Here is a 12,150-nt window from a genome sequence, read left to right on the forward strand (position 1 = left end):
ACATCACCACAAACGTTGAGTAGTTGTAATGTGAGCCCTGACAGTTGGCTTGTCTTTCTGTAATGCAAGTGCCTGAATTAAGCTTTGATTGCTTAAGATATCCATTTCAAAGAAGCATCATCCCCTTCTGGAAAATTATCTTGAATGAGCACATTGCCAGTCACACAACTAGATAAAGAGCCAGGCCCCCTCTGCACTGAGGCTCCTCCCATTCGATATCTTTGTTGATTTCTCTAACTGACCATTTAAGCTACTTTTTTTTTTTCTCTTCTTGTGCTTTAAATTCTTGATCTTATGTTTTAAATTCACCAACAAAGAGTGAGCCCTTGAAACCCAATATCTCACCCCAGATCCCAGTAAAAGCAGAACTCCACTCCCCTGTGGTCGGCATGCACCCTTCCCACCAACCTCATTGTGTGCCTCTTGGCGTGCTTTGGACATTTCTGAGCCTGTGAGTAATAAACTCTTTTTCACTTCAAGGTTTGCTAATGGTTACTGCTGAAGGGTGTCTTATAATTGTAATAAGATCTCAAAGTGTCTGTCCAGTTATAACATTGGTCTAGAAAGGGCAGGTGTCTGTGGAAAGCTCACCAGGAACCAGGTGAATGCCTCCAGGCATTTCTAGCCAATAGCTTTACTATCAATAGACCGATATCAGCACAGAATAGAAATGCCTTGTGCCACCACGTTAGGCACCTGCTATGTCACTATGGCTACAATGCCACTAGGTAACAGGAATTTTTAGCTCCATTATAATCTTATGGGACCACCTTCATATATGCGGTTTGTCCTTGACCAAAATACCATTATGTACTGCTTGACTATATACCCAAATGTGGAATTGTTAGATAATAAGGTTATTCTATTTTTAGTTTTTTGAGGAACTGCCACACCATCTCCCACAGAGGTCGTACCATTTCACATTCTCACCAATAATACACAAGAGTTCCAATGTTTTCAGATCTCTCTTAGCACTTGTTATTTTCTGATTTTTTTTTGATAGTAGTGATTCTAATGGGTGTGAGGTGGAAGCTAATGGTGATTTTGATTTTTATTTCCTAATGATTAGTGAGGCTGAGCATCTTTTCATGATGGCATTTCTATATCTGTTTCTGGATAAATGTATATTTAAGTATTGTGCCCTTTTTTAAAACAAATTATTTGTTTTTTGTTGTTGCAGTAGCATGATAATTTTGTTGAGTGCAAATTCCAAGTTCAAAGTTGTTTTCTTTGGGTCTTTTCCAGATACCACCCCACTGTCTTATGGCATCCCTCATTACTATCAAGAATCTCCATGCTTCTCTGTCATTTGGTTTTGGGTCTTTTTCTTCTTGTCTTTTTGGCTGTTTTTCATATCTTATTTTTCCTCAATATACACATATATTTAAAAACATATCTTTATTGATTTCAGAGAGAGGAAAGGAGAGGGAGAGAGAGAGAAACATCAATGATGAGAGAGTCATTGATCAGCTGCCTCCTGCACGCCCCCAAATGGGGATCGAGCCCACAACCTGGGCATGTGCCCTGACGGGGAATCGAACCGCCATCTCCTGGATCCAAGGTCGATGCTCAATCACTGAGCCACGCCAGGCCAGGCAAGACAGTATTTTTTATTGAGACACTTAGGGTCTTGTTCCTCATAGGAGGTCAGGTCTTTCATCAGCCTGGGGAGAAAAAAACCAAAAAACCTTCCAATGTCCTCTGACCATTTTTTCTAACCCAGTCTTTCTATCCCTACCTTTGCAAACTGACTACATGTCTAGATCATTCATTCTAACCTCCAACTCACTTAACCTTTTTGTTTCTCTGTGCTGGCTCTGCCTACATTTCTTCCATTTGCCTTGTAGTTCACTAGTTAAACTGCATAATAAGTGGCTAGTTAATCAACCTGATATATTTTTTTTGATATTGTATTTTTAAAACTATTTACAAGTTATTTTGGGTTCTCATTTATCTCTTAAGAGAATTTAAATAAATAAATTATTGCACCTTGCTTATTATTTTAAAGTATATTTTTTCTTTAAAATATTCCACTCATTTTTCCTTATTTTACACATAATAATTTAAAACCATGTAAGTTTTGGAGCTTTAAAGATGTTGTTTATTTTTCTCTTCACAATTTCTTTTATGTCTTATTTCTTTGTGTGTTTTAATGTTTTTGTTCTGATCTATCTTGAGAATGAACTCCATCTATGAAAATTATGAGGGCCAGGGTAGAAGAATTTATTTCTTCCATAAAGGATTTTAATTTGATACTGCTGGAGGGAAAGTGAGTCCCTATAATCTAGGAATTACTTCAATTTGACTTCTCTCCTCCCCAACCAGTGACTACCTATAGATATACTAGTTATCTCTTGCTTGAGAAGACCTATGCTTATTTTTATTTTTATTTTTTTTGTAGCAAGAGAAAGGACATAGAAAACTAAGTTTTGTTTTTATTTTAAAATATTCTCCTTTTTAAGCAGGTAGATCTTTTCCCCAGTGTCCTATCACTGATGATTTAGACCCTTCTGATAAATCTTAGCTTGTTTTTGGTTCGTTCTCCTACTCTTTGTGAGTTAAGGTCTGCACCCTCTGAACTGAGCAACTGCTAAGCCATGAATCCCTAGATTCTCATTACTAGGTTTTGTCCCTACGGCTGCAGTAGCCTCTGTATTTGCTTTTGCCTTCCTGTATGGTTTTAACTAACGAATGAATGTGTGTTAACCCTTAGAAATTTTCTGTCTTATGATCTCAACAATGCACTTAGGAGTCATAACTTATCATGAATCAAGGAATTTTGTGTCAATAAAGGGCTTTTCAAAATATCTAATCTGCCTACTAGTTTAAGAAGAGAGAGTCCCCAGGCATAGAAAATTAAACTTCCTGAGTAACTTGCTGAGAGGTCATGGTCTGACTTACTTGAAAACAAGAATTAAGAGTCAGAATTTATTATTTCCATATTTTTATCATGGAAAAAACTATTGTTAAACATATGGTATCACCATCTTTATGGTGAATTTATCAGGGTACTTTAAAACAACTAGACTTGGATGTTATAGATGGTTAAAAAAAAGATATAAGTTTTATTTTAGACATAAAGCTGATAATTAGGAACTCTATCCAATCTAGTTATTAAAATAAAGGATAGAGAATAGGAATTGAGATTGCCTGAGTATTTGTTTAGATATGTACTAGTGAAAATAAACTTAAGGACTTTACATCTGACATTTCTAGCTCAGCTCACAGGTATCTTTAAAATCATTGATTGTGCATGTTACGAATTTATTCATCAATTCGTTAATGATATTTATTTTTAAGGCAATGTTGTATATATTTGAGGATGAGAGCTATAAAGATAAACTGGCAAGGAGCCTGCCCTCAAGAAGTATATGTGAGAGTAGTAATATGTCAGCAAATAACTATCACATTATGTTCAAAGACAGCCAGATAATTCCTTATAGGTTGGAAAGGACAGGACAAGTCTGGAAATCTGAAAACACATCAATATGATTGAGGTGTAAAGTAATTGTTAAAAATAGTGAGAAATAAGGTTGAGAAGGTAGTTACATTCAGATTAATGGAAAGCCAGGCTAAGGAATTTAGACATCACTTTCTAAATGGTTTGAAGTCATTGAATGCCTTGGGGCAAACAAAGGTCATGATGGAGAGCTCTCTAGTCAGAAAAATAACCTGCCAGCAACTAAATCAACTGCTTGAAAGAGGAAGAAGACTGGGTGCTCTTGCAGTATTAAAGATAGAAGTAGATTTGAGAGAAAATGAACCATACAATTGGCAAGGACTAAATAGGTATTAATCGCTTACATGCGATGTGACTAGCTTTCCAGTTTAACAACGCATGTCTTCTCCAGGCCATGTGATTAGGACTCAATCAGAAGTGAATAAAAGTATTTTGAGCAGCAGACACACACACATACACAAATAAAAGAAATAAAAGAAAAGAAAAGAAAACCATGTATTTTAGAGGAAATAAAAGTTAATTCATGATTTTTCCCAATACCAAGCAATATAGGGTAAAAATACAGAATATATTAAGTCCTTGGATTGACAAAATAACCTCAACCCTGCATTACAGTCCATAACTATCCATCATCTACTAAAATATTCACAGCCATCGTATGTATTTTTATAATTAGCCTAATTTCCAATAAGAAAAAAAAAGCCAAAATTCAAGTGACTCGGTTAAAGACAAAAAATAAGCACACAACCTAAAGCATGAAGCCAAATCTTCTCGTTGTAGAAGTACTCTCTCTCTCTCAGCAATTGATTAAGCCCAGAGGGTGAAGGAGAAGAAGAATAAACATCCTGGGGGAGGCAAATAATTTTCAGACATGCAGATTTAGCTTTAGAGAGGCGCTGTGGCTCCGTGGCTGAGCCTGGGCCTGTGAACCAGGGGGCTCCTGTTGGATTCAGGTCGGGGCACCTGCAGGGGCTGGGGGCTCCATTCCCAGGAGAGGGCCTGCAGGAGGCAGCCGAAGGCTGATTCCCTCACATTTCTCTCTCTCCCCCGCGCCCCTCGTCTCTCTGAAATCAATACATATCCTAAAAAAAGAAAAGGGGGGAAAAAGAGAAGAAGATAGGGAACTGGGTAAGGATAATTAAAAATAAAAATAAATTTCAAGTTTTGAATTCAAGTCCACATTCAAAATCCACCCATGTACCCGTAAATTAAAGATGAAAGGTAACTTGCAGAGTGAGAGGGTGTTGATTAAAGGAGTAATTGAAACATGAGAAATAATCTTCTAAGGGCACTGTCATTAAAAGTTATTTAGAAATAATGAAAGGATTTTTGAGCAGGGAAGCTGGCTTGGTGGAGATTGAAGGACATCCGCTGGGGCGGAGCCTCCAAAGCCAGCACTGCACTTCATGTCAGACCCAGAGCTGCCAGGCCTCCGCGTCTTGCTTTGTTTTTTTTAATTTTAAACTAGTTGGCAAATTTTACAATCTGGAGTCTGCACTTTCAGGTGAAAATCTAGTTTTGTGGCATTTTTGAAAATGATAAGTAGGAAGAGGTAGCAATCCGATGAGCTAGGCAGCCGCTGCCCTGGGGCTCTGGAAGCACTGAGACGGGAACCGGGCCCTGGAGCAGTGGCAGAGCCCCTGGGGACAGTTGGCACTTGCAGAACCTTGGACCCTCCCTGCACCTACTCAATCAGAACCTTCATTTTAACCGTCTCCAGCTGCCTTGTAAGTTTGGGTAACACCGGCCTAGAGAACTCGGAATGTACAATATGCTAACAAATTTTTAAATTTTGTAAAATCAAGGCAAGGCCGAGTTAGACATCAAATGCTACAGATAGGGGCCTAAGCTGGCCTACTTTATATGTTAATATGCTAAAAAGATTTTCTAGTCTCTATCATTGTTAAGACTTTGTTTCTTTAATTAAACTGTGCAATTGTATTTAAGCTTGAATTCCATCGTGTTTTTTAAAGATGCCTAATTGAATAACCAAGGGATAACCACCCAAATATTCATATTGGCTGTAACGGACTGAAACTTAATTAGATTTCAGTAATTTCTGTAGAATCCACCTTGGAGGAATGTTAAAAAGGATTTTAGTTTCTTTGTTCATATCTCCGTCAATTTCTGTTAATTATCTATTTTGAAAGAAGTTCAAGTCTATTAATTCTTTTAGGAAAGTTGAATTGTCTTATTTCATTTCAATAACAAATTAGCAGTTAAAACAAAATCGCCCATTTGTTGATGGTCCACAAGTACTTTCTCCTAACTAGAAAGATGTGCTACCAACTGGAGAAACTATTACTCTAATTTGAATTTTGTCACCTTGGTCCACAGGACTTCAGTTTGTGTCTGCTCCTAAGTGTTTACTAGTGAATCACAGATTGTTAGTGTAATTTCAATGTTAATTGAGGCGTCAGGTTTCAAATGGCTCAGCAGTAAAACATTAATGATTATTCATGCCTTAAGAAGGGCCAGGAAGGGAATGAGATTACAGTCTTGTACAATTTTAGCTAACAAATTGAAGTGTGAATTAAAATTTCCCTGAGACAGAAAATAACATACTTGGAAAGCCTAAAGAATGAGAAACTTCATTTACTTTTAATTTTTCTCTTTCCTGTTTTATAGATATTCAGAGTATCAGAGGGCTAGCAGTGGATTGGGTCTCACGGAATTTATATTGGATTAGCTCAGAATTTGATGAAACACAGATTAATGTGGCGCGACTAGATGGCTCTTTGAAAACCTCAATTATCCATGGAATCGATAAGCCACAGTGTCTTATAGCTCACCCAGTCAGGGGGTAAAGTATGATTATTTTTTAAATTTTTCTAAAATTTCTCACATCTTTGCTCTGATTTTTTTATATATATATATAAAAAAAACCTTTGTCACTTTGTAAATTATATAATTGTCTAACCATTATGCTGTATACCTGAAACTAATATAAATAATGTTGAGTGTCTAGTACCTGAAAATAAAATTTAAAAAATCTTAATTTAATTCAAGGAAGCACATATGTAAGCTATACAGTCAGAAAAGCAACTGTGAATATGGGAATTGTAAAAGGGATCCCTGGTTAGAGATTTTTGTTATATGCGTAAAATCAGATTTGTGTACATTATTGTAAAATCTCATTAATTTATGCTTTTGCACAAATTGTTAATAACATTTGCCTCATGTTGCCATCCTAAATAGATTAGATTCTCCCATCTATTGGTTAGTCATCATGTACCCACAAAGAGAGGTTGTGTAGAGCTAAAAGAAATTCTTTCTCCTTAGCACTTTCAATGGGAATGACTGAAATGACTGTTCTTTCTAAGACGCCTGCTTTCCTGAAGCCCAGAAAATTCAGTGTTGATGAATTATTTTTAATGGAAATAATTTACTGTAGTCATAGTTAAATATTCAATTGTGAATGTAGGAGGTAAAAAGAAGTAAGATAATTGTCCTTCAGTTTCAAGAAAAAGCAAGAATGATGCTTTCTTCCAAGACAAATATGAAGGTTACTGTAATTAAGTAGCTCAACAATTTGGGGCCTTCCTGAAAAGAATGAATCCTGGGCCAAAAATTTACTTGATGTCAATTTTGTTCTTTTGTGTTTGTTTCTAGTCAAAAAGTAGGTGTACATCTAATATATTTAATCTATATCTTTTTTGAATTAAGGAAACTCTACTGGACAGATGGAAACACAATTAACATGGCAAACATGGATGGCAGTAATAGCAAGATTCTCTTTCAAAATCAGAAAGAACCAGTTGGTAAGGTTTTTCTGTTTGTTTTTTGCTTTTATTTTTAAATAATCACTGCAGGCTTTAATATGAGAAAGCTGTACTTGTACAATGTATCTTTGATCTAGAGCCTGAAAGAAAATATTACAGATTAGTAATAGAAATTAAATTAGGATTCAATCTTATTAAATCCATTGGTCCATGTGAGATAAAGGAAAAATCAATCTTTTTTTTGGATAAAAAGAAAAGTCTTTTGACAAGAGACTTTTTATAATGTCTTAAGCACTGAAGTTGCTTAAAACAATGTGATTATAAATAACTTATTCTCACTGGTGACTGCGATGTGTTGCAACGGTGCCAATATAAGGTGCTGAGACTTCCCCATCATTATTGTGCCATAATTCATAGTTACAGTGATTTGAGTTTAAGTAGCTACTATTTGGTCTTCATTCACTCTGAGGTGTGTTTATTTAGTTTGTTTTTATACTTTTGCCAACCACCCTAAATTATTTGCTAAAATGCCATGGTGCTGAAAGAGAGCTTTGACTTTATTCCCATAAAATATATTTGAAAATTTGAAGTAAAATGGTTCTTTAGAAAATTACGTTATATACTTAAACATAGATATCTATACATTAATATTCTTTTCACACTATAATCATTCTTCCCTCATAATTTCTAATATTTCCTGGAGAGGCAAGAATTATCATATTGCTTATTTGCCATCTCAAAGTACCTTAAAAGAATAATCCATTGGCTCAGTGGTTAGAGCATCAGCCCTCACACTGAACCGTCACAGGTTTGATTCCTGGTCAAGGACACATACCTGGGTCGCAGGTTCAGTCCCCAGCCCCCAGTCAGGGTGCATGCAGGAGGCAACCAATCCATGTGTCTCTCTCACATTGATGTTTCTTTCTCCCTCTTTCTCTCCCTTACCCTCTCCCTTTTCCTTTCTTCTTCCCTCTCCTTTCCACTTTCTCTAAAAAAAAAAGAAAAAATCAGTGGAAAAAATATATCCTTGGGTGAGAATTAATAAAAAAATCCATTAATGGATCTGCATTTTGATATTATGTTAAATGTGCAAATAATGGAATATATAAAAGAAAATCATAATTTTGCTTTTGAGTTACATAAAGTATAGTTTTAGTTTGGGAGTAAAATCAATATACCATGAAGTTTTTAAGCAAATTTTGTTTGTTTGTGTTTTGTTTTAGAAGTGTGGAAGTATACTTACTTGAAGTAGATCATTTTTAATAGTGATGAATCAATAAAGGTGTAGTATCAAGAATATTTACAATAAATAATTTTTTCATGTGTAAACGTCTGATATAAAACGATACTCTTAACAGCTGTTTTCTTTGGACTGTTTATTCTAAGATTTCATACACAATTGAAATTCAAAGTAGTATTAGAAATTAAAGGCAAAATGGAACGCTAATATACTTGTGTGAAATATCATAGAACAAAAGAAACAAGGGGCTCTAAAGATTAGGACCCATACAAAGGACTTAATAACCAATTCAGTTAGCACTTATCTGGAGTTGTTTAGAATATTTAATATGTAAAAATGAATATGATGGAAATAGCATGAGCAAATAAATTCCTTATATTGTAATGTAGTAGCTTTAAGTTATACCAAAATGTTAATATACATGCTTGTTTCCTTAATGGGGAAAACCTTATCTTCCTTAATACTCAATATCCATTTCTCTACTCAAAATAAATTAAAGAAAAAAACCGAACAGCTTATATAAGAAAAGTTTGCAAGAAAGAAATTTAGTGTTGCTACTTACACTTTGTAGTTGTTCCCTCAGGTGTCATTACCAAATGATATTTTTAAGTGAATATAGTTGATGATTAAAGTGAATTCAGAATGACAATTTTTTATTTTAATTTGTGCAGGATATACTATTTTACCAAGAAAAAACAACAACACCAGAATCTTTGTTACAAACTATACCTTAAATTAGAATTGAATATGGCTTTTGAGTCAGAAATGTATTCAATAAACAGATCTTTCAGAATCAGATTCCTGTATTAACTCTATTGATAAGAATTTGACACTGTCCTCCTAAAGGTTGCAGGAAAAGAAATCATTTTGGATTTTATTAAGTAAATTTAACTTAGTGGCCTTGAGCAAGTTACTGCTAGCTTGTGGTGTTTGTTTTCCTCATCTGTAAAATCAAGAAAAAGTGTCTATTTTATAAAGTGCTCATGAGAATTGAATGAATAAAAGTTATGGGAGCATCTGGCCTTTAATAATAGAACCTTAAGCAGTAGTAATGGGAGGTATATTGGGTCCAATAGCCTGGAATGTGAATGATTCGAATGTCTACAGTATTAAGAGTATAAATGAGTTCAGTGAAGACTAATCATGGAATAGGTTGCATAGAAATCTCGCAGAATACATGTTTTTTACAGCTTAAAATTCATACTGAGTTTCCCTTTCTGATAGTTCATTACTAGCGTATAAAAATGATTTCTGGATGTTTATTCTGTATCCTGCTACTTTACTGAATTCACTATCAGTTCTAGTAGTTTATTGGGGGAATCTCTAGGATTCTCTACATGCAGTATCATGTCATCTGCAAAAAAGGACAGTTTTACATCCTCCTTTCCTATTTGGATGCATTTTCTTTCCCCTTCTTGTCTGATCACTGTGGCGAGGACTTCCAGTACTATGTAGAATAAGAGTGGTGAAAGGACATCCTGTCTTGTTCCCAGTCTTAGGTGAAATGCTTTTAGTTTATGTCCATTGAGTATGATGTTTGCTCTGGGTTCGTCATATATGGCCTTTATTATGTTGGGGTATTTTCCTTCTATTCCCACTTTGCTGAGAGTTTTTATCATAAATGGGTGCTGGATTTTATAAAATGCTTTTTCTGCATCTATAGATATGATTATGTGGTTTTTATTCTTCATTTTGTTTATGTGATGTATCACGTTTATTGATTTGCAGATGTTATACCAACCTTGCATCCCCAGAATAAATCCAACTTGATCATGGTCTATGATCTTTTTAATGTATTGCTGGATCCGGGTCGCTAATATTTTGTTGAGGATTTGAGCATCTATGTTCATCAGGGATATTGGCCTATACTTTTTTTTTCTTCATAGTGTCTTTCCTTGGTTTTGAAATTAGGATAATGCAGGCCTCATAAAATGAACTTGGGCATCTTTGCTCCCCTTTAACTTTTTGGAATAGTTTGAGAAGGATAGGTGTTAGCTCTTCTCTGAATGTTTGGTGAAATTCACCTGTGAAGCCATCTGGTCCAGGGATTTTGTTTGTTGGGAGTTTTTTTTTATTATTGCTTAAATTTCACTAGTTATAACCTGTCTATTCAGATTCTCTGGTTCTTCCTTATTCAGATTTGGAAGATTGTATGTTTCTAGGAATTTATCTGTTTCTTCCAGATTGTCCAATTTGTTGTCATAAAGTTGTTTGTAATATTTTCTTACAATCCTTTGTTTCTTTGGTGTCAGTTCCTTCTCTTTTTTAATTGCTGATTTTATTTACTTGGGTCCTCTCTTTTTTTTCTGCATGAGTCTGGTTAAAGGTTTTTCAATCTTGTTTATCTTTTCAAAGAACTAACTCTTGGTTTCACTGATCTTTAGTATTTTTTAGTACTCTTTCATTTTTTTCTGCTCTGATTTTTATTATTTCTTTCCTTCTGCTCACATCGGGCTGCTTGTTGTGGTTTGTTTGTTTTTTTAAATTCTTTTAGGTATAAAGTTAAAATGTTTATTTGATATTTTTTTCTATTTCTTGAGATAGGGCTGTCATGCTCTTTATGAACCATTTAGAGCTGTATTTGCTGTGTTCCATAGATTTTAGGTTGTTGTGGTTTCATTTTAATTTGTTTTAGGGCAAGTTTTGATTTTTCCTTGATCTTATTTTTAGCCCATTCATTGTTTAGTAACATGTTATTTAGCCTCCATGTCTTTGTGTGTTTTTCAGTTTCCTTCTTGTGATTGATTTCTAGTTTCATACAATTACAGCCAGAGAAGATGCTTGATATGATTCAGTCTTTGAGAATTTATTGAGACTTGTTTTGTGTCCTAAAGTGGTCTATCATAGAAAACGTTCCATGTGCACTTGAAAAGAATGTATATCCTGCTTCTGCTTTGGGGTAAAATGCTCTGAATATATCAATTATAGGTTCATCTGGTCTAGTGTTTCATTTAAGGCTGTCATTTCATTGTTGATTTACTGTCTGAAAGTTCTCTCCACTGATGTCAATGGGGTGTTAAAATACCCTAATATGACCGTATTACTGTCAGTCTTTCCCTTTATGTCCATCAAGATTTGCTTTATATATTTAGGTGTTTCTATGTTGGGTGCATAAATGTTTACAAAGGTTATATCCTCTTGTTGGATTGATCCATTTATTATTATGTAGTGTCTTTGTTTGGAGCTATCAGTGGTCCACAGTTTGTGGCTACTTCTTCTGGGCCTGGGGGCAGATCAGCAAAAGTCTCAAAGTACCCCAAGGTCTGCTTCTGCATGCCTCTACCTTTCTGTTAAAGTCAGTCACTGGAAGAGCTTCTGGCTATACTCCTCCCAAGGGTATAAACTCCATAGGATGGGGTAATAGGGATTTCAGAGGGTGGAGCTATTGCTTTACCTTAGGCTGATGCCACATAGAGGGGAGTGCTCCACCCAAGAAAGATGGCATCTTCAATATGGAAGAATGGCTCTCTACAGGAATCCTGATTCCTGATTCTTCATCTCTCTCTCCAGAGCCACAAACCAGACTCTTCTCACATGACTCTAGTCCACTTTGCACTCCTTCTTCCAGAGCCCAGGGTGAAGGACTGCAAATGAAATTTTATGCATTGGCCCTTTAAGAGAGTGCCTGTGTCTCTAAAAGATTCCTGTGTCTCCTTGACATACAGAAACCTCACTGCTTTTCCACAGCCAGATGTTGTGTGAGTGCCTCTTTTTTGCTTTGGTTCTCT

General features: G+C 35.4%; 1 protein-coding gene across 1 annotated transcript in view; it reads left to right on the top strand.

Moving 5' to 3' along the window:
- The window catches only part of LRP1B (LDL receptor related protein 1B), a 1,257,096-nt gene that overhangs the window by 761,151 nt on the left and 483,795 nt on the right, over positions 1 to 12,150 (top strand). The window contains exons 29-30 of the mRNA XM_087819400.1: positions 6,089 to 6,263; positions 7,127 to 7,221. Of these exons, the coding sequence (XP_087675526.1) occupies positions 6,089 to 6,263; positions 7,127 to 7,221 (270 nt within the window). The remainder of the gene's footprint in view (positions 1 to 6,088; positions 6,264 to 7,126; positions 7,222 to 12,150) is intronic.

This window comes from Miniopterus natalensis, chromosome 8 (assembly GCF_054644295.1).
Source record: "Miniopterus natalensis isolate mMinNat1 chromosome 8, mMinNat1.hap1, whole genome shotgun sequence".
Lineage (NCBI taxonomy): Eukaryota > Metazoa > Chordata > Mammalia > Chiroptera > Miniopteridae > Miniopterus > Miniopterus natalensis.